This window comes from Sminthopsis crassicaudata, chromosome 4 (assembly GCF_048593235.1).
Source record: "Sminthopsis crassicaudata isolate SCR6 chromosome 4, ASM4859323v1, whole genome shotgun sequence".
Classification (NCBI taxonomy): domain Eukaryota; kingdom Metazoa; phylum Chordata; class Mammalia; order Dasyuromorphia; family Dasyuridae; genus Sminthopsis; species Sminthopsis crassicaudata.
The window spans coordinates 185,872,148-185,896,418 of record NC_133620.1 but is presented as its reverse complement, the minus strand read 5'-3'; the positions used below and the strand labels follow the sequence as shown (position 1 = coordinate 185,896,418).

Sequence of the window (24,271 nt, the reverse complement as noted above, 5' to 3'; positions counted from 1 at the left end):
AGCTCAAGATGGTTTTGCACATATAGAACTTGGTTATTAAACTCTGCTTTTCTTAACTCCAATACACAGTTCCTTCCTTTAATACAATTTATATATTTTTAGGATTTTTTACAGATGTAAATTATAAACCTCAAAATACTGGGATTTGGTTCAAATATCTAAACCAACACATTTTGAGAGAGTTTGAAACATTTCCTTCTCCCCCAAACCTTAAAGTACCAAAGGAAAATGACTAAAACATTCCAGACTTGGCTTTAGGTTTGCGATGAAGTGTTTAAAAACTTCTGTGTGTGCCTACACAGCTGGAAAATTCCTGGGATGATTGTGTAAGTGTATACTTTTCTATTTTTCTTTCTGAAATCATTGCTGCAATTCCATTGTATTTGGAACTCTTCCACCTCTAGTCTTCTGTGAGTTTTTGATTTGGCAGGACTTCAGTTGGCTTTCCCTTCAGTTAGAAGACAATATTCCTACCAGCAGGAGGCAATATCTGAACATGCTCACTTAAATATATTCATTCTTGGTGAATGACATTGTTTCCTTATCTGCGGCTGTACCAAATCTGAAAAAGAAACAAGACTACTATATTTGATGACAAACTCCTCCCTACTGCAAACCCAGACACCATCTTTCTGCTCATCTGACAAACAACGCCTCCTCCCTCCCTTCTGTGAATTTCAAATATGGATGGGATTCAGATTATTTTTAAATTTCTTACTAATCAGAAAAATGTGATTGGTTACAGCTTTATGGCTTTGCTGACACTAGGAGGTGAACGTCTCTTCTCGATTGTTGCTTTCAGATGTCCATGTAGCACTGAAAACTCTACCTATGGATTGGTTTTTCTCCTTGCCCCAGCGTGGGTGTTGTTGATCATTGGGTACTTTTTGAATAGCAGGATGTGGAGACTATTCACAGGATGCTGCGTAAACCCCAGAAAAATCTTCCCCAAGGGGAACAGCTGCCATTTCTTTTATGTCTTTGGCCAGATCACTTTAAGTGCCCTGGTAGCTCCAACAATGTGGCTTTCTGTGGCTTTGCTCAATGGGACCTTTTATGAATGTGCTATGAGTGGCACCAAGAATCCATATTTCCTGAAGATGATTTGCAAGGACAAGTCTTCTGAGTGCCAACAAGAGCTATATAAAGTAGCTTGTGGGAAAACAAGCATGTCCTCTGCAGATACCCAGGAATTGAAGCTAACTCTACAAGCACAATCTCAGGTAAGATTAAGACAACAAATTTCTCTTTTCAATGCCTTGATTTAATGGATTCATTCCATCTGCTTGCAGCTGATACTTAGTCTTTCTTATGATTTCAATTGAGTCTTAGGGTCATGGAATTACATAGAAATGTCAACAGTTGCAGCAAAAAAAAAAAAAAAAATCCTATAAAGTTTTTTATAGGGTCAAATGGCCCAATGGTAATTACTATTTGTGATTTGAATTATATCTTTACCGTGTCTGAAAAGAAGAAATCATATTCAGCATATATGTTTCCAAAGTCTCAGTACAGTTTTTTGTTTTGTTTTGCTTTTGCTGAGGCAAGTGGAGTTAAGTGACTTGTCCAGGGTTACATAGCTAGGAAGTGTTAAGTGTCTGAGACCAGATTTGAACTCAGGTCCTCCTGACTTCAGGGCTGGTGCTCTATCCATTGTGCCACCTAGCTGCCCCATCTCAATACAGTTTTAAGCTATTAAGACTTAAATGTACTTTATAGTAACCTCTCTGAGTTGATTGTGTCAATAATATATAACTGTAAAACATGGCAGAAATTAGTGCTAATGGCAGAGCTTGTAACTGGAAACTCTTGGCTTTCAACTATACATTTATTTCTTAAAAGCTAACTTCCCAGAAAAAGCTTATCTGGAGTTACTTCAGTTATTGTCATGGAATTGAGCCAGATGAAAAGTCCAGCTTTCCAAAGCTGGGTCAGATCTCTTACTCTGAATGCTCTTTTCGTCTAAATCATGAATTTTGATAACACAGAAAGCCATAGAACCATTATTCCATGTCCCTTGAATGAGCTGATTTCCCCATGTTATTTTATATACAGGAAAAAAGGGCTATTTAAATAGCCTCCAATGAAAAGAAATCATGGTCTCTAGGGAGCAGAACTGACTATACTTCTAAATTCTATGCCAGGGTAGCAACAATGGGAAACAAGAAACTTGGAATGTTGCCTGATGGTCTAGAAAAATGAAAGTATGTTAATCTTAGCATTTTTGGCTTCTCCCTTCACATAGGAGATATGTATAAAAATATATGAACAACAAGCAAATGTGCACAGCCTGCACCAGATCACAGATAAGTACAGCTTCACTTCCTATTTGTGGAGAGCAAGCAGGAAGCTAACTGTGCATCCTCTGCTAAAATTACCAATGGAGTAGAAAAACAATATGTCAGGTCTGTTGTCAGCTGTTACAGTAAATACATTGAAAGTTGGTAATTTTATACCTCTTGGGTTTGCCCCATTCATCAGTATTTATGAAAGTTGGCTATAAAAAACACATCTTTATAAAAGTTTGGCAATGTGGTCATGGTCTTTTCAGAGATTAAAACACCTCAAACCATAAACTGCAGTACTTTTCACAAACTACCATTAGTATATCCAATATGTAATAAAGATCCTCTTTCCTTTAAATCAATGTCTTTATTTGAAGGTGCTTGTGAATTGGAGATGTAAGTCATAGCCAACATTTTATGTAATTATAAAGTGTCTAGTGCATAATAGATGTTTAATAAATATTTGTTACCTTATTTACTTGTGACCTACTCGTAGCTTTATCCTTCAAAAGATTCAAATACTCAAATAGATGTGTGATTTTACTGAAGTATAATCCAATAGTGAAAAACACAATCTATCCACATCCACATCTCTGTTGTTTTTTGCTCTTGCCATATAATCAGGTCATCTTTTCTCATTTCTTTGATGACATCTTTTCCTCTGATTCTCCATAATTTTTAAATGTTGCAATCTGCTCCTACTGTACTGTGATTATGGAATTTGGGAGTTGGAAGGAATCTGGTCTAATCCATAGGGGGAAAAAATCCCTACTATAATATACCCAACTAGTAGCCATCCATTTTTTGATTATAAAAGTTTCATGAAGTGGATCCTACCAACTTCAGAGGTCTACTCTGGGACAGCTCAAATGGTTAGGAAGTTAATCCAGATATTAAAGTGACATTTTCTCTTTTGAAAACTTCAGTCTATCCTTGAACTTTGTCCTCTGGGGACAAATGGAACAAATTCTTAGAATCAATAAATACAAAAGGCAACAAGATGGTACTGCAGATAGCTCTGAAGTCAGGAAGACCTGAGTATAAATATGAACTCAGGCACTTACTAATTTTGTGACCTTGAGCAAATCATTTAATTCTGATTGCCTCCTAAAAAAAAAAAAAAAAAAAAAGATACCAGGAAGCTAGGTGGCACAATGGATGAGCACTAGTCCTGAAGTCAGGAGGACATCAGTTCAAATCTAAACTCAGCACTTAACACTTCCTAGCTGTGTGACCCTGGGCAAGTCACTTTACCCTAATTGCCTCAGGGGAAAAAAGATATAAAGGAACCCAATTTAATCAATTAATTAATCATTAATTAAGTGCCTATTGTGTGTCAGATTTTGTGTTAAGTTCTGTGTGCTAGTGGATATAGAAAACACACAAAAGTAAGCAAGAAAGCAAGGGGACATCTTAAAGGAAGAGGGTATCTTGTTCCCTGGAGTTGAAAGCCAGAGCAGCAGTGAATAAAAATCCACTATCTGCCTTCTATTGAATAGGACATTGTGGGAAATTTGATTCTTCATCCTCTAGCCCTTCAGACAGAATGGAGAAGACACTGAGAGAGTTTTCAATCAGGGTTTGGGTTAGCAGAATGATGATGAGATTAGAAGTGATGAGTTTACTGTGGAGTGATGAGTTTATCTTGAGAAAGATATCTTGTTCTATAGAGCTAAAACCAGGTAAAGTAGAAGATGCAAATTTGAGTAATGTGTTTCACTTCATAGATGAAGAAACAGGGAAGTAAATGGTTTACCTAAAGTCATATGTCAAAAGAGGGATTGAAAGGCAGATCTTCTAATTTCCAAATCAGCATGTTCCTCAACTGAACTACTCTGCCTCCAATCTCATCTCTTTCTGACAGCACAATATTTCTTTTTTTTTAATTTTTTTTATTTAGAATTTTTTTCACAGTATATATGCATGAGTGATTTTTAAAATATTATCCCTTGTATTCATTTTTCCAAATTATCCCCCCCCTCCCTCCAATCCCTCCCCCCAATAACAGGCAATCCCATACATTTTACATGTGTTACAATAAAACCTAGATACAATATATGTGGATAAATACCATTTTCTTGTTGCACATTAAGTATTAGATTCCGAAGGTATAAGTAACCTGGGTAGATAGACAGTAGGACAGCACAATATTTCAAATGTCTGAAGAGAACTGTTCCCCACACACCCCATTTTCAATTTCCTCATGACTTACAGCTATACAACACTAAATTGCCAATCAAGTATAAAACTCTTCTAATTATTTGTTGATGAGTTATTTATCTATTATTTATTTATTATGTTGATGGAAGGGGTTGTTTGTTTTGTTTTGCTTTTGAAATAGCCATAACCATTCTAGGTATATTTCAATAAATCAAAGATGAATGATTCCACTTTTGTATTAATAGGCCTTCCCCCCTTTTTGAAATGTTCCTTTATTTCCCTGGTTCTTTATATTTCTAATTGTCTGCTTGTCAGTACCTCTTCCAAAGGGAACAGAGAGTTAAAACTCAAGTTCTTTCATCAGTTACTTGCTAAAAATAATGGTGATTATGGTCAGAATTTTGAAACTAGTATTTGAGATGCTGTGTGCTGTTTATCTGTACATATATTATGGTTTATATGAGGAAATCAGTTCATTTGGAGATCATTATACAAATCTTCCAAAGGTCCCTTTGGGCTCTGCCCAAATTCAAAAACATGAATAGCCTCTAAACTAAAATGTCAGGTTAGAATTAGGGAATAGAAGTTATCTGGTGGATATTCAATTGATATGGGCTAGAAAAGCATCTGAAGTCCAAAAGAGGTCTGAAATGAAATAGATGTAGATCGGGGCAGGGGTATACTTGTAAATATTTAACAAACATTTCACCCAAAAATAAATTGTGGGAAGGAGGCATTTTTAAGTTTAATGTGTATTACTAACATTTTCTCTCTCATGTTTCTAAGTTTAGACAATCAATTTTTAAAAATGTAGCAGGCATTGAATTATAGCATTTATCAAATTCTGAAGGGTAGATGCTCATAAAAATCTAACAATCAGCTCTCTCATGCCCACCCCTGGATAGGGGTTACAGGTCTGATAGAAAAATGGATTAAAATAAAGGATTTGATAGATATAGAATTAGCATTAAAGTTAGGTTTAGAGATGTTAGCTAAGCAGACATAAATATTAAAAAACAAACAAAAACTAAATGAGTTGAAAGAAAGCTAAATTTTCTGGCTAATTAAAGTCAAAATTATAATGCACACAAATGATTCCAAATAACCTTAAACATTTCAAAGCAATCAGAAAGAGCTAAAAGCTATATCTGCAAATTTCCTCAAAGAATCTGTAAATATATACATGTTTGAGATCATCTTATTTCTTTCTAATAATAACTTACTTAAATGGATCACTTCATACAAAATGCTTATTTAGTATTTCTAGGTCCAATGATTTCATTAGTGTGTGTACTTCTGTTGACACAACTTGTTATCCCCATTTGCCTTAGTTATTATTTGATGACTAACTCTTTGGTTATGAGTCTAGATTTCATAAGACAGATAGATATAGTCTGTTACTAGGACTATATTTAAGGAGGCAGAATTGTTTAGTGGATAGAGCACTGGAGTCAAGTCAGAAAAGTCTGGGTTCAAATTCTACCTCAGACACTAGTTACCTGCGAGAGTTTGGGTAAGTCACATAATTGCTCTGAGGATCACTTTCTTCATCTATAAAATGAGCATAATAATAGAACTTATCCCACCGAGTTGTTATGAAATTCAAATGAGATAACAGAGGTTAAACAGAACAGAAAGCACTATCTAAATCTCTTATTTTTATTTAATCATCTCCTTGTACTCCATTCAAAATAGGTGTCAAGATCCTATGATCACTTCATGCCAGCATTAGAATTGTAATAGCATTATTGAGGTTTCAGTTCCTTAGCAAGACTTGCACGTTATCTGGGAAACTTAGCTAAAAAGTCACCAATATCAGAAGAGCATCTGCTTAAAAGCTGTTTTCTCTGCCCAGATTTACTTAGCTCCTTTGTTATTATTCAGTCATTTTTCAGTTGCATCTAACTCTATAACCCCATTTGGAGTTTTCTTGACAAAAATACTGAAATCATTTCCCATTTCCTTCTCCAGCTCATTTTATAGATGAGAAACTGAGGCAGAGTTAAGTGACTTGTCCAGGATCACACAACTAAGGTCATAAATTTGAGTAAAATTTGATCTCAGAGAGATGAATATTCCTGACTCCAGGCCCAGCATTCTATCCACATAGTTGCTCTAATTTTTTTTTTAAGAAAAAGAATACTTATGTTATTTTATTTTTTATGTTAAATGTGAAATTCATATATATATTTCCACATTTATCATGCTGCACAAGAAAAATCAGATTAAAAAGGGGAGAAAAATCAGAAAAAAAAAAAAACAAACAAACAATGGTGAAAATACTGTTGTGATCCATATTCAGTTTCCGTAGTTTTCTTTCTGGATGCAGATAGTTCTCACTATCACAAATCTATTGGAATTGGATGAATTACAGCCTTGTTGAAAAGTTGCCCTAATTTCTTAACTCTTGGAATACTATATTTTGCACCTAAAATTATTACCTATTTCTTCACAGAATAGGAAGCATATAATGGCATTTTAAAAGTTGATTTTTAAGTTATTTCTTAAGTAAGAATAATATGGGAAATAAAATATTTGTAGGAAATAAAAATTGTTACTAAGAAAGTTCATCAATATCTGATGCCTCCTCACCTTAAGATTCATTTTTAAGGGACAGTGGAAATGGTAGGGTTTAGTTGTTGTTGTAAGTTTTTCATTTTAAAAGAGGATCAATAATATCCAGGTGATATCATGACTTGATCATGAATTGTATTTAAGTGAGGTGGAACTCTGCAAATGTGGTTTCATTGATATGCAAAATTCCCATTTGGAAATGTCTTCCATTGATGCACATTATTCACATATTTGTAACTTAAAGTTCTGGAAAATTATTTGGCACAATGAAAATATCACTTTCCTGGACCTGTATGTGCAAGAATGTTTGTGGCAGCACTCTTTGTGGTGGCCAGAAACTGGAAACTACGTGGATGTCCATCAATTGGACATTGGCTGAATAAATTGTGGTATATGAATATTATGGAATATTATTGTTCTGTAAGATATGACCAACAGGATGATTTCAGAAAGGCCTGGAGAGACTTACATCAACTGATGCTGAGTGAAATGAGCAGGACCAGGAGATCATTATATACTTCAACAACAATACCGTATGATGATCAATTCTGATGGATGTGGCCCTCTCCAACAATGAGATGAACCAAATCAGTGACAATAGAGCAGTAATGAACTGAACCAGCTACACTCTGGGAGATGACTATGAGCCACTACATAGAATTTCCAATCCCTTTAATTTTGTCCGCCTGCATTTTGGATTTCCTTCACAGGCTAAATGTATACTATTTCAAAGTCCGATTCTTTTTGTTCAGCAAAATAACTGTTTGGTCATGTATACATATATTGTATTTAATTTATACTCTAACATATTTACCCTGTATTGGTTGACCTGCCATCTTGGGGGGGGGGGGAAGGAGGAGAAAAATTGGAACAAATGGTTTGGCAATTGTCAATGTTGTAAAATTACCCATGCAAATATCTGGTAAATAAAAACTATTAAAATTCTTTTTTTTTTAAATTTTAAAAAATTTTTAATTAATTTTTATAATTATAACATTTTCTTTGACAGTACATATGCATAGGTAATTTTTTTTTTACAACATTATCCCTTGTACTCCCTTCTGTTCCAAAATTTTCCCCTCCTTCCCTCCACCCCCTCCCCTAGTGGCAGGCATTCCCATACAAAACTATTAAAAATTAAAAAAAAAAAGAAAGAAAATATCACTTTCCTTAATATACCTATAGCTAGTATAGATCAGAAATAAGACGAACTCAGAACTTCTTGATTATAGGGACTCCCCCCAACCCATTACCTAGGATATACTACTAAGGATCACATATATACCAATACAAGTAGGAGATGCGATGAGTTGGTCTAAATACAGGTTCTTAATCTGGAGTCCATGGATAAATTTTAGGGAGTCTTGTGAACTCAGATGGGGAAAATTACATATTTTTTTCACCAATATCTGGTTTTCTTTGTAATTCAATGTACTTTTTTTTTAATATTTGAAAATATCCTGAGAAAGTATCTAGAGGCTTCACCAGACCAATAGAGTATATATTACCAAAAAAAAATGTTAAGAAACTTGTCTATTGCCCCCCCCAAAATCTTGAATCTAGAATATAAAATAGAATTTCTGATGAGAAACTAGAAATTATGTTATTGTACTCTCTTATTATAAATATATTTACCTTTCAATTATTTGTTCAATCAAGAAGAATTTATTAAGGGCCTACTTTTTGTGAGGCACTATGCTTAAAACAAACTTTTAAGTCAAAAACAACATAGTTGATCATTCACATTCAAAATTATCATCCCAAAAGGCCACTCTGCTGTAATACTATGAAGGGGATAAAGAGGGAGAAGATATGTACATTAATTAGAAGTGGATTTTTTTGGATACATTAAGATCTATCCTCAAAAGTTCTAGATATGCCTTTAAAATATTTTTACATAACAAACAGTGCTTCATAAGAATATATATATATATATATATATATATATATATTTTTTTTTTTTTGAGGCTGGGGTTAAATGACTTGCCCAGGGTCACACAGCTAGGAAGTGTTAAGTATCTGAGATCAGATTTGAACTCGGGTCCTCCTGAATTCAAGGCTGGTGCTCTATCCATCCATAAGAATATTTAAAAATAAAACAATCAATTATGAATCATTCTAGTAGCAGTCATATCTGTCTATCATGTGTATTCTATGCAGAGATCCAAGAGAACTGCATGCTAAAAGATAATCAAGAGACTAAAATGTAATCAGAGTTACTGAAAAAAGGTCATTACAATCACATGTCAGACTCTACAAAAAAAAAAAAAAAATTCCACTGTATTCTTTATGCTTGGTGGGTGAATGGGAGGCAGTGAAGGGGTTGCAAATTGTGTAATGTCAGGCAACTTCTATACAATTTATTGACTTGACTTGAAAAATTGACCATATGAAAAAAAAGTTATTTATTTATATATGCATATATATATATGAAATTAACACCCATCTCATTCCTAGTTTTTGTTGTTGTTAAACCATACCTGACTCTTTTTATTCCATTTGAGGTTTTTCTTAGCAAACATATTGGAGTGGTTTGCCATTTCCTTCTCCAGCTTATTTTACAGATGGGGAACTGAAGCAAACAAGGTTAAGTGACTTGCCCAGAATCACAAGCAATTAGTATCTGAGGCCATATTTGAATTCATAAAGATGAGTCTTCCTGATTTCAGGCTAAACATTCTATCTACTGTGTCATCTGGCTACGTCTTCATTCCTAATACCATATTTTTTAATGAAAATTAAACAAAGTATTTTATATGTTATGAAGATTAAAGGTATCAATTTCAGTAAAACCTTTCTTGAGTAATCCCTGAATCAAAGCCCTTTGCCTATGTGAAAATGACAGTTTCTTTTAAAGAAAACATTATTACATTGTCTGAACAACCTTAAATCACAACTGCTACACAGTAATAATATGCAATGAGCATTTCAGCTGCTAATTAGGTAAATTGTAGGGCAGGCTGTATATAGCCTTTTCTATGTTCTGTTAATGCAACAATATATATTTTTATCAGCATAATTGAACTGCTTGATGGTAGTGGTACAAATTCTTCTTTTCAGCAACATCTGTACCTCTACCTGTACCTCTACCTATATCCATACCTCTACCTATACCTGTACAATTTGTACCCGTACAATGACTTGAATTGGTATCAGTGAGATGCATGGTCTAGAATACCCTAAAGAAGGAATGTTGCCTCCCCCAGCAAAAAAAAAAAAAAAAAAAAAAAAAAAAAAAAAAAAATTCATCTTGGTTTCTTTCACTTGTGGCTGATTCTCTAAGTAGTCAACTATTAATTATCCAAGATCTGAGTGAATATTCAGGTTTTAGGTTATGAGTGTGAAGTTCATTTCTCCTCAGATTGTCTATTCATAGTAGTGTAAAGAGTTGGTAGGGTCTGTGTTTAGTTCTTGACTTTACTACTCAATACCTGTGGAATAAGTTATTTAATTTCTCTAGGTTTTAGTTTCCTCATCTGTAAAATGTTTAAGATGTGCTAGGTGACCTCTGGGTTTTTCTTGTGTTGTGAGTCCATCATTTTCAAAGAGGACCAAGGACATCCAGGTAATATCATGACTCAACCCTGAATTAGATTTAAGTGAGGCAGAATTCTGCAAATGAGGTTTCATTAGTCTGGAGAATTCCCATTTGTAAATGCCTGCCATTGCTTAAAAATATTGTTCTCAGAAAGGATCTAGAAGCTTCACCTGACTGACAAGGGTCTATATTACAAAAAAAAAAAATGTTAAGAATTTTGAGTCTAGAATATAAAGTAGCAATTCCGATGAGAAACAAGAAATTATGTTATTGTAGTCTCTGGTGATAAATCATTTTCAATTATTTGTTTAATCAATAAGTATTTATTAAGGGCCTTCTCTGTGCGATTTAGCCACAGATTCCCAAGGGATAGAGTTGGACAAAACAACTTTGGAGATTCTTTCTAGTTCTAAATCTCTGATGTGCTGATATAATGTCAATTTGAATAATTGAAAATTCACTGTTTCTCCATTTTCTTTCCAAGATTCTAGGGTGGTGTGTGATTTCCATGGCTGCCTTCTTCTCTCTGATCACCACCTGCTATGTCAAGTGCCGATCTAAGATCAGCCACCTTCAGATGAAGTTTTGGAAGACCTATGCAGAGCAGGAGAAAGAGCAGTTTGAGCAAACTTTCCAGCAGTATGCAGCCAGGCTGAGTGAAAGGAACCTGAAATGTTTTTTTGAAAACAAAAAGCCAGATGCTTTCCCCATGCCCACCTTTGAAGCCTGGGAGGCTGCTTCAGAACTGTACTCCTTTAATCGAACTCAGCAACACTATAGCACCCTCCACCGGGTGGTGGAAGATGGGCAAGGAATCATTACTGAAGATACAGAGACATCTTTGGACTTTGTAGACAGCCGGGCTGTTGTCTAGCATTTAGAAAAACATCATTTCTACTCTTTTGATATTTTTTAAAATGCTCTATATCCTACATTTGGGCAAATCTTCACATTTCATTAACCAAAAAGGCTCTTAAAGAAGTTTTGTATAATGGTTAGATCAGCTTGTGATTAGAAAGATCTGGGTTGAACTCCTGCCTCTAAACTGGCCTGCTTGATATCCTGTGTGGATTTTATCTCATCTCCCACATCTAAATAGGCTGTCCCTCCTTCCCAAATATATGCCTTCTTCACTGCCACATCTTGGAATCTCTATATCCTTCAAAACTTGCGGGAAGGTCTTATTGCTAGGACTTTCCATTCTCTCAAAATAACCTTGTATTTACTTTGTATTTATTTTGTATTTGCTTATATGTATATATTTCTCCCTAATAGAATGCAAGCTCTATGAGAGCAGAGACCATTTTATTTTTGTCTTTTTATGTTCCTAGACCCTAGCAGAGTGCCTGACACATAAATAATTGTCACGAAACAAATACATGCGAATTGATTGACTTGGCACTTGCTATAGTAGCTTTCTGACCACAGACAACTCATTTAATCACTTTGAACCTGTTTCCTTATTTGCAAAATGAAAATAATATAACTTGTATTACTATCACAATAAGTGTATATATTTGTAAAATGTAAAGAATTATATAGGAATCAGTTGTTGGTGTCAATGTAGTTGTTACTATTATTATTGAGAGGTAATATAATGTAGGGAGTAGCTAGATAGCACAGTGAATAGAGCACTGAACCTGGAGTCAAAAAAAACTTGAGTTCAAATCTAACCTCAGTCACCTACTAGCTGTGTGACCCTGAGAAAGTCACTTAACCCTGTTTGCCTCAATTTCCTCATCTAAAATAATCTGGACAAGAAAGTAGCAAACCATGCTAGTATCTTTGACAAGAAAATCCCAAATGAGATCATAAAGAGTCAGGCTCAATTGAAATAACTAATAACAACAACAAAATATGTGCTAATTGATTGACTTGATGCTGCCATAGTAGCTTTCTAACTATGGGCACATCATTTAATATGTAAAATGAAAATAAAACCTGTAATATCCAACTCACTAGTGTGAAAAAGAGTGTGTATTTACAAACCTTAAAATTCTATGGAGGTGTGAACATAATAATAAAGATAACAATACTACCTAAACTAATCTATTTAATTAGTGCTATATCAATCAAACTCCTAAGAACTATTTTACTGACCTAGAACAACAAAATTCATCTGGAAGAACAAAAGGTCAAGAATTTCAAGGGAATTAATGGGGGGGGGGGGGAAGCAAATGAAAGTGGCCTAGCTGTACCAGATCTAAAACTATATAATAAGCAACAGTCATCAAAACCATTTGGTACTGGCTAAGAAATAGACTAGTGGATCAGTGAAACAGATAAGGTTCAGGGACAAAATAGGCAATAACTGTAGCAATCTGGTGATTGACAAACCCAAAGATCCCAGCTTTCAGGATAAGAATTCACATTTGACAAAAACTGCTGGGAAAATTGGAAACTAGTACGGCAGAAACTAGGTATTGACCCACACATAACGCTGTCTATCAAGATAAGGTTGAAATGGGTTCATGAGCTAATCATAAAGAATGATTTTACAAACATAAGAAGAACTTAGGATAGTTTACCTCTCAGACCTATGGAGGAAGACGGAATTTGTGACCAAAGAAGAATTAGAGATATTATTGATCACAAAATAGATAACTTGATTATACTAAGTTTGTACAAACAAAACTAATGCAGAGTAAGATTTTCTAATCTTGGGAAGCAATAAACTGGGAAAATATTTTTATTTTCAAGGATGTTTGATAAATGCCTCAGTTTTAAAATATAGATAGAATTGACTCAGAGTTAAAGAAATCAAGCCATTCTCCAATTGACAAATGGTCAAAGGATATAAATAGACAATTTTCAGATGAAGAAATTGAAACTATTTCTAGTCATATGAAAAGGTGCTCCAAATCACTATTGATCACAGAAATGCAAATTAAGACAACTCTGAGATACCATTAGAAACACCTCTCAGATTGGTTAAGATGACAGGAAAAAATAATGACAAATGTTGGAGGGGATGTGGAAAGACTGGGACACTGATACGTTGTGGGTGGAACTGTGAACAGATCCAACCATTCTGGAGAGCAATTTTGAACTATGCTCAAAAAGTTATCAAATTGTGCACACCCTTTAACCCAGCAGTATTTCTACTGAACTTATATTCCAAAAAGACCTTAAAGGAGAGAAAGAGACCCACATGTGCAAAAATGTTTGTGACAGTCCTTTTTGTAGTGGCAAGAAATTGGAAACTGAATGGATACCCATCAATTGGAGAATGGTTGAATAAATTATATATATGAATGTTATGGAATATTATTGTTCTGTAAAAAAAAAAAAAAAAAAAAAAAAAAAAGACCAACAGGATGATTTCAGAGGCGTGGAGAGATTTGCATGAACTGATGCTAAGTGAAATGAGCAGAATCAGGAGATCATTATATACAGCAACAACAAGACTATATAATGATCAATTCTGATGGATATGGCTCTCTTCAACAATGAGATGATTCAAACCAGTTCCAATTGTTCAGTGATGAAGAGAGCCATCTATACCCAGAGAAAGAACTGTAGGAACTAAGTATGAACCACAACATACCATTTTCACTCTTTCTGTTGTTGTTTGCTTGCATTTTGTTTTCTTTCTCAGGTTTTTTTTTCCCTTCTTGATCCATTTTTTTTTGTACAGCAAGATAACTGTATAAATATGCATACATATATTGGATTTAACATATATTTTAACATTTTTAACATGTATTGGACTACCTGCCATCTAGGGGATAAGGTAGGGGGAAGGAGGGGAAATTTGAAACAGAAGGTTTTGCAAGGGTCAATGTTGAAAAATTACCCATGCATATGTCTTGTAAATAGAAAGCTTTAATAAAAAAAAGTCTATGGAGGTATCAGTTGTTGATGAAAGTGTTGTTATTATTACTGTTACTATTGAGAGGTAGTGTAAGTATCATAGAGATCTGATTTCAGATCAGAAAGAGCTGGGTTACTCTGGCTATGTGACCATAGATGAAGTTTGGTGCCCCTGGTTAAAACCCTATACAGACAGGTTCAGTCAACTTTGGTAGAAAGTTTTCTTATCAGGAGTTCAATCCACTTAGGAAACAGCAAATCTATTCTAAAAAACCATTATTATCATCATTATCACTATTTATATTTCTTCTCCTTTATGGCTTCTTTACAGGGGAAAAAAAAGAAAAATAATTTAAAAGTTATTCTCTGGTCATCACACCACATAAATGTGTGAAGAACTTTCTTTTTAAAATTTTTAAATACTATTTTATTTTTCAAAATATATGCAAAAATAGTTTTCAAATTTACCTTTGCAAAACTTTGTGTTCCAAATTTTTCTCTCTTCCCTCCCCCAGGCAGTAAACAATCCAATGTAAAAGATGTACAATTCTAAACATAGTTCCATATTTGTTATGCTATGCAAAAAAAATTGAATCAAAAGAGGGAAAAAAAAAAAACATGAGAAAGAAAAAGCAAGCAACAAAAAAGGTGAAAATTCTACATTTTAATCCATATTCCGTCTCCATAATTCTCTCTCTGGATGTGGATGGCACTTTCCATCATAAGTCTATTCAAATTGAATCATGTGATGAACTGTCTGGTATCATATTTTAATAAAACAAATGCCAAAGGGTATCTGTTAAAAATGTGTTTTACTTCTTTATACAACCACAGAATCAAGAAATATGTACTCTCTGATATAATTACATAAGGGAAAGAAGTGGCTCCATCTGGACATTCTGAGAATTCCAAAGCCTAACATTTCACTGAATGTCTGTGGAATAAACAAGTAGTCATAGGGTAACAAAGCTTCTTTTTGGGGGGAGAGAATTAGGTACACAGAAGACATCTTGTTTGCAAGATGTCTTCCACTTAGACTTGAACTCTTAGATAAGTGCTATTATTTAATATTTTCAGTTTGGTTCCTCTGGAAATTTTTAAAAATTTCTCCCTTTCTGTTCAAAGGCCATGATCTTTTGCCTTGAGGGGAATGACAAAAGTCAGGGAAAGCATGAGGGGACAATCTTGATTAATAGACCATGGTTTATACATGGAGGCAGAGCAAATTTAGATGTCTTAAATATTCTTTAGTTACAGATCTGACCTATTTGCTGGTTGTTGGGTAACTCTCCCCAGCCCCATATCTCTTTGGCCTATTTTAGGGTTCCTTGAGGATATCACAATATAATTCATGTTTAAAGTTTCACAAATGTAGATAACCACTTTACTAATGTTATAAGACAAAAATGAAATTATATTTGTCTTCTAGGAGCTTACATCTTCTGGGGCCAGGGGGTATAATATGTATACACAGATAAATGAGGGTCTACTGGTTTGAGTTCTGGATTGTCAAGAAGACCTGAGTTCAAATGTGGCATCAGACTGCCAAACGGTATGATCCTGGGTGAATTATATATATATATATTTTTTTTTTCTCTACTTCTATTATTGAACTAGAAGCTTATTGTCCGAAATGATCTGTTTTTTACATTATGGTCTTATGGTAACTTTCCAAATTCTTTTCAGATTTCTGGAGCTCAGAGGCACACAGATGGAAACTATGAAAAAAAAAAAAGCTTTCAATGTTTGCAATATGGCAAAAGTTAAAGACAGAACAGTTCAAAAATAACTAAACCAAATGGGGAGTATTTTCTGGATTTGATCAATTTTTTAAAATTGTGCTAAAGAGCAAAACTTCCAAATACTTTCTTTGTTAAATGGCCTATGAATTCAAAACCAGTAGGTTGTATCTATAATTATTTATCATATAATAATGTTCTGTTTTCTGAATATTCTAAAGTAAGAGACAATGTTTCCTTAGACATAGAATGTTACAGCTAGAAGAGAAGCCTTAGAAGTTATTTAGAGACCCAGTGGATAAATCATGGTCCTCAGATCAGGAAAACTCATTTTCCTAAGTTCACATTTATTGTCATATACTCACTAGCTGTGTGACCCTGGGTAAATCACTTAATCCCATTTGACTTAGTTTCCTCATCTGTAAAATGAACTAGAGAAAGAAATGTAAAGCCACTCCAATATCTTTGCCAAGAAAACCCCATGTGGGGTCATGAATAGTTGAATATAAAACAAAAACAGCAAACTTACCCCCAACTCATTTTATAGGTGAAAAATTGAAGAACAGAAGATCTGGGGTCACCAATAGTGGTAAGTGATAGAGTAAAGTTGTTCAATATTTTTTTCAGTCAATACCAACTCTTTGTGTACCCATTTGGTATTTTCTTGGCAAAGATACTGGAGCATTGTCCCAGTATTATTCCTTCTCCAGCTTATTTTGCAAATGAGGAAACTGAAGCAAACAGGCTTAAGTATCTTTCCCAGCATCACACAGGTAGTAGGTATGCTCTATTTACTGCTCCACTTAGCTGTCTGAATAAAGCAGAGATCTGCTTGGCTCTCATCTATCAAGTTCCAAGACTTGATATGTTCAATGAGTTCAAGCCCAGCTTGTAATCTTTCTCTCTTCCCCAACTCCTACCCTCATACTAGGGGACTTCAACATATATATTGATGCCTTCAAACATTCTAACTTACCTCTTTCTCATTCTATTCAATTGCCATTATCTACTTTTCCACTCCACTCCAACTATAAAGTGATGGTTCTTCATATTCATTTCTTATAGGGCAATAATATTCTGTGGCATTCATGTATCATGAGTAATTGAATGATTTTTCATCTGTGATATCATTCAACTAATCCTGATACATGCATTTTCAGTTTTTTATGCCAACAAAAATGTTGCTATAAATATGCTGGTATACATAGGATTCTAGCTGACTTCTTAAAAATAAATGTTATTGATATATTTTGTTTTTATATAGCCTGTATTTCTTAATACATTCTTCAGTTCTCTTCCTTTCAGAGAGCTACCCTTAATGAAGAATATTTTTAAAGGAGATATAAATATAGAAGAGATAGATATAAAATGGATAATTTTGATTATATTAAATTTAAAATGGTTTGTACAAATAACCCCAATATAAACAAGATTAGAAAGAAAGTAGAAAATTGGGGAGGTTTCTCAGATAAAGGTCTTATCAAAAATATATAGAGAACTTTCTCAAATTTATAATATGAATTATTCCTCAATTGATAAATGATCAAAGAATATAAATAGGAAGTTTTGGGGGTAAAAAAATCAAAGCTATATATAGTCACATGAGAAAAATCTCTAAATTATTGGTTAAAGAAATGTAAATTAAAATAACATTGAGATATTATTTCACACCTATCAGATTGGCTAAAATGATAGAAAAGGAAATAAATATTGGAGGAATGTGGAAAAATTGGGACACTAATGAATCATTGAAGGACTGTGAACTGATCCAGTCATATTGGAGAGCAATTTGGAATTATGCCCAAAGAGCTACAAAACTACATATTCCCTTTAACCCAGCAATACCACTATTAGGTCTATTTCCTAAAGTGATTAGGGTAAAAAGAGGAGAACCTGTATGTTCTAAAGTATTTATAGCAGCTCTTTCTATAATGGCAAAAACTAGAAATTGAGGAAATACCCATCAATTGGGGAAAAACTAAACAAGTTGTAGTGTATGATTGTGATGGAATACTGCTGTGCTGTTAGAAGAGATAGATTGATATTGGAAAAACATAGAAAGAATTACACAAAATAATGAAAAGTGAAATGAGTAAACCAAGAGCACATTTAATACAGTAATGGCAATATTGTTCAAAGAATAACAGTAAATGACTAAGCTATTCTGAGTATTATCAATATTTAAATCAATTATAAAGGACCTATGAAAGATGCTATCAACTCTAGGAGAAAGAACTAATAAACAGAATTATACATAATATGGTTTTACAAATAGTGTAGGTATATATGAATATGTATATATTGTATATGTGTGTGTATGTTTGAGAAAGAGAGAGAGAGAGAGCAGTAGTAGTAGTAGTATTCTGTACTGTGGGACCACAAGGGAAATGAGGTGGACAGTTTTAAACTTAAAAATATAACAACAAAAATAAATTTTAAAAAAATTTAAAGAATAAACAATTAAGCAAAAATAACTATAACTAACATATCAAAACAACCTAACATTTGTATGCACAGTTCCATACACAATCCCCATTTCTCACTCCAAATGGAAGAGTGACTTCTTTAGAGCCAAGCCTAGTGATTATATTTCTTTTTTTGTAGTTTTTCCATTTATATTGTTGTAGTCATTACATATATAATTTCCATGGAAATAACAAAAGGTTTTGAGAAAGAGAAGTTACATAGTGCAGGTAAAAAGATGCTAGATTTGCAATCAAAGGATCTGGGTTCAAATTCTGGTTCTTCTATTGTGTGACATCACATTTCAGGGCCTCTTTTTTCTCATCTATAAAATGAGGAGTTGTTTTGATGATTATAGAAACCCAAATTAACTACAATGGATAAATGAAGGAAGAAACTATATATAGCCAGAGCAAGAACTAATAAATAAAAATATATATTAAATGGTTTATATTACATATTTAATAGGAATAGCAAGCTATGCATAACAAATTTGTAGTTTCATGTGCAATTATCTTTTTTTCTATTCTACTATATTATGGAAGTGCTTTGTTTTATTTCTTAGGTTCAGGATAAATGGAAATAAATTTTTAAAATAAAATAAAATGAAGAGATTGGACTACAAGATTTCTAAGAATCTTTCCACTTCTTAATCTATGGTCTTATGAGTTCATCCCAAAATTTGTCTTCAAGAAACAACTGGCTCACATTTTAATTGAATACATAATTTGATTAAAACTGGGAACTCTATGGTCTGAATCTCATTGAGCCCTATAGAAGGTAAGTGACTTGCCCAACATCACACAGGTAATAAACAACAGGACAGGATTTGTATGTAGGCCCTCTAATTTCAAACAACTCTTTCCACTGCTGTGTCCACACTCATATTAAGGGTCTAAAAAGATATGGGATGGATCCATGAATGAGGGAGGCGGTGAAGTGATAGCAAGGCAAGTTAAGGAGCTAAATTAAAGTAGAAGAGTTAGCAGGGATAGGAAATAAGAAATATATACAAACACTACAACAAAGAACAGGAGTAGACTTTATTAGAAAAAAAAAAGTAGTGCTAGTAATCACTAGTTTTAGACAAGGTCAAACTTAAAGATTTAATTAAGAGTGAAATCTATATCATACATCAGTCATATTAATATTGTTATACATCTTTACATATTGGTAAATATGTATATGTGTGTGTCTATATATGTCTATGTATTTAGATATATGTATATGTGTGAATAGGTTGGGCATGAATATATATATACATATATGAGTATATATATAAATATATTTGCTCTTAACTATATAACATTCTTGGGGAGTGGAGGGAATGAAAGAATATAGAATCTCATAAATGTTTGAATTGGGTATCAACCAAAAGTCTCTATGCCCAACATTCTTCCTAACTACCACATAATAGAAAAATACCCACTCTACTAATAAAGTGGTTTTATCACCATAAATTCTACTTTATTGTTTCTTTGAAAGAAGAAAAAAGAAGCAAGGAAAGAAATAATCATTAGGAGGGGAAAGAGAGAAACTTTGCTTTCTTTTCAATGAAAAAAGCACATTATCCATAATTGAACAAAGCTTCATAAAAAATTGCAGTGTAAATGCAATTTTAAAAAATCTACAGCCTTCTAAAATGTCATAATGATTTGGTTATGTTAAAACCTATGGAAAAACAAATTTAATATTCTCATTTGATTCTAAAATAAGAGGAATAAATCCTATCAATTCTTCCTAAAGCTAGCACTATTTTAAAAATAGAAAAAAAATTCTGATCAAATTATCAGAATAATTTCACCATTTATTATTTAATTAGATTTGTATATGTTCTGCCAAGGATTCTATTACAGCTCAAATCTTGTTATGATGATGGTGGAAATATGTCTAGACAATAGTTCATGTGAAAAAGAACGACGAGTTTTATTGGACCATAAGCTCACTATGAGTCAGCAAAAGTGATATGGCAGCCAAAACACTGAGAATTATTTTACTGTTTTTATAGAAACAACATGTCCAGAATTACAATAAAGTCCAATGCCTTGAAATGGTGGAAAGTTGACCAGCAGTTCTTGAAAGCTGAACCAGGAAAACACAAGTTCTATTACTCTAGAAAGGTTTTCTGTATAATCCTAAAAGCATTCTATGCCTCCTTTTTCTGGGACCAATATAGCTAAGCTAATTATGGAGAGGTTTATTATCAGTAGGTGGTAATATGAAATCTTTGGTCACAAAAGACCAGGAAACAATGAAAAATACAAAATTACTCTCAATCTTGAATGGTCGGTCAGCCTATATCTGAATGCCAAATAGAGACAGGGCATAGAATTCTAAAAATAATATTGTTTAAACTAACAACTATTAGTACTTTAAATGAGACATCCAGCTAATGGATATATTTTTTACTAGAGGAACCATTTTTTGTGGCATTTATTTTGACATTCTTACTATAAATGAAACCAGAACAAAGAAATAAATAATAGCTAAATGGAAGGAAGGTTTTCCTAGAAAATGCAAATAAAGAAATTGGCAAGGACGCATTTTTACTGTAAGCCCAAAGTCAAGAAGGAAACATCACTTCATGGCTATTTAGTCATCTGTTATTGCAGTGTTCATCATAAATACTTGCAATAAAATCATTAAAATAACAATAGCTAGAATCTATATAATCACAAGGTTTGCAAAGTGATTTGCATGTTATATCATTTAGTCCTCACAACAACCCTGTGGAGAAAAATGCTATTATTACCTCCATTTTACAAATGAAAATATTGAGCCTAAAAACAGTTAAATATCCTGACCAGAGTCACATAGCTAGTAAATAGGTGTGGCAGAGATTTGAATTCAGGTCTTAGTCATTTTAAGTTCCACACTATATCCACTATACCATGTAGCTTAAGGTATTAGCACCTGTTGTAGAAGATGAAGAATTTGAGACCATCTTCATATAACATGCACCCAGATCATCTGTCTATTAATGAAACCCTACTTTGTTCTATCTGGACAAGCACTCTCCACACTAGATATTCAAACTTCTAGACCTTCAAAACCTATACCCTAGTCATTGGAGAAATACACCACTTAAATTTGGAATATATTCTTCTCCTAGTTTCACTGTTGCTTCTCCAAATTTCTTCTACCATTCCATAACAATCTTCTCATTTAGGAAATTCACTCTATCCTTGAACTTCTTATGATGGTGGTATATTCTAATTCTGCTACTGCATCTTCTAATTGTTTGGTTTTTCCCAAAACCATCATTTTAAGAATGGCCTAGGCCATCCAATGTCTTCATTCCTCTCCAGATTTCACTCCTAACTTTCTAGACTTTCTTTTATATCCATGCATGGGTACCTTCTATCCCCAACCCCTTTCAACTTCCTTTTATGTATTGTCTTCACTTATTAGAATGTAAGCTCTTTGAGGGGAGAAACTTTCTTTCTCCTTGTATTTTTATTCCTAGTTCTGAGTACAATGTCTGTCACATAGTAGGCACTTAGTTAATTCTAGTTGACTTGACAGGTAATTGACTTCAAACTACCAAGGTTAGTACACATTTAAATGGCCATGGATTCCAGAGCCTGTTTTATCTTCACATATCATTTAGCTACCCACCCCAGACATTTTGCCACCTACACCAGCCATTTTGCCTGATGTCTGCAACTATTTGTATTTCCCACTTTCTACCTCTTGGTCCAGTGCCAAATAAATAAAAATAGTGCCATTGCTTCTAGAAAGAGTGTGCCTCACCATTGTTGAAAGAATAATATGAGAGAGTGTTTGCTAAGATCTTTGCATATTTATAGATAAATACTAACTATTTTTGGTAAAATTGATAGGAGAGAATTTGACATGTTACTTTGGGGGGAAATTGAGAAAAAAGTGATCACTTTCAGTTAGGGAAATGAGGTTAGACCATGAAGAGAATCTGAGCAGAGTCTTGAAGGAAAAGGAGGATTTCAACAAAGATAAAGATAAAAAGGAATAGATTTAGTATAAGATTCAGACTTCATAAATCAAGAGATAATAAAGCACAGAGGATAGAGTATAGAACTAAATCCAGAGATAATAAAGAACAGAATTAGAGGTTTAAATGTAGGGTACATTGAGATAAAATGAAATAAAGCTGAAAAACATGAACTGGAACCAGAACCTTAAAATGACAGATTAGACTAAGGACTTTCTCTTTTATTCCATGGGCAATGCAGAACCAAATAAAGTTTTTGAATAGGGGAGTAGAAAAAAGAGCAACACAGATGAAATTACAGTGATAATTATTTTTGTAGTATTTTGAAGAACTCACCCAATCATAAAATCATGGGTTTCAAACTGGAAGGGATCTTAGAGGCTACTGTTTAATCTTTTTTTTATTTTACAGATAAGGAAACTGAGGCATTGTGAGATTTGGGTGGAAGGATTTGGGGATGTCAGTTAAAAAGCTATTTAAATAGTCTAAGTGAGAGGTGATGAGAATATGAAGCAGAGCAATGGTTGAGTTACTAGAGAGGAGGAGATAAAAGATACTAGAACTATTGTGAACTTAAAACTGACAGGCCTGGGCAACTGATTTTTTTATGTGTGGTGGAAAATGCTAAGTCTGATTGTTAGTTTTCAAGTCTGGAGATAAGGGTGCCAAAAAAGAACTAGGAAAGAGAGGCAGTTCTATATCAGACCATATCAAATTCAATGTCATATAGGGGAATGTTGGGAATGTTAACATTGTTGAGAAAAAAGAAATAATAATAGTATATGGAGAAAGGTCCTGAACACTAAAAGGAAATGATATCAGAGGCACAAGTAAAGTAGCTTGATCAGCAAAGGATGTTACACATCTTTGGAAATTAAGGCAACAAAGGAGAAGAAGATGAGTAAAGAAAAAAAGGGGTTTTTTAAGTGTAAAGAATTGAAGCTAAGAATGGCAAGAGACTTTAATTTCAGTATATTGGAAGGTTTTCTACTGACTGACAAAGAAAGGAGAGTTGCATTGAGGACTTGAATAGTCAGAAGAAATATTACTAAAATCATTGATAAATAAATGATCACTATATAATGGTTAAGTATTCAAAGTTGGAGAGTTTCAGTGTGTAGTCAGTGCAGTAGATACAGTTCCATGATTTCCTTTTTATTAAGCCTTGCCTATGTGCCAGGCCATATGTGTTAAGTGCTTGGGATATGGAAAAGCAAAATTACAATTTGCAATATCAAGATGTTCAATTGCTAGTAGAGGAGAAAACATACAAATAGCTATGTATGATCATAAAAATACAGCCTAAATGGAAATTAATTCCCTCAAAAGGAAAGGACTGAGTAGGAAATAGGCTGACACCAAATCTTAGAAATTCAGGAATAAGACTGAGAGTTGAGTGAAGCATGACCCAGACTTGGATTTAGAAGAAAACAAAATTTAGAGGTTATTGAATCCAACTTGTTTTATAGATGAAGAAATGAGCATCTTGGGAACAAAGGCTGATGCTGGTATTTTCACTGGGGAGGAGAGATAGAGTGAGTCAATTAAGAATTTTAGCTTATGTCTTAAGAAGGACAAGATGATTTGCAGAATGAGTCTCTGCTGAGGTGCATTGTGAGATATATTGTTGCTTAAGGAAGCAATCTTGGTTCTTCCATTTTACTCAAAAACATGTAGGAAAATTACTGGGTTGTTATGAAAAAGGGCAGGCACCCAGGATTCACTGGCA

At 33.6% G+C, this 24,271-nt stretch overlaps 2 protein-coding genes across 3 annotated transcripts in view; one reads left to right on the top strand and one right to left on the bottom strand.

The window, feature by feature from the left end:
- TRAPPC3L (trafficking protein particle complex subunit 3L) overlaps positions 1-24,271 on the bottom strand; it is a 52,532-nt gene that overhangs the window by 8,077 nt on the left and 20,184 nt on the right. The window lies entirely within an intron of this gene.
- On the top strand, positions 150-12,605 carry CALHM5 (calcium homeostasis modulator family member 5). The gene is made up of 2 exons (XM_074310039.1): positions 150-1,223; positions 11,042-12,605. Exons 1-2 carry the CDS (start codon positions 684-686, stop codon positions 11,429-11,431), a joined length of 930 nt encoding a protein of 309 aa, XP_074166140.1. The 5' UTR covers positions 150-683; the 3' UTR covers positions 11,432-12,605.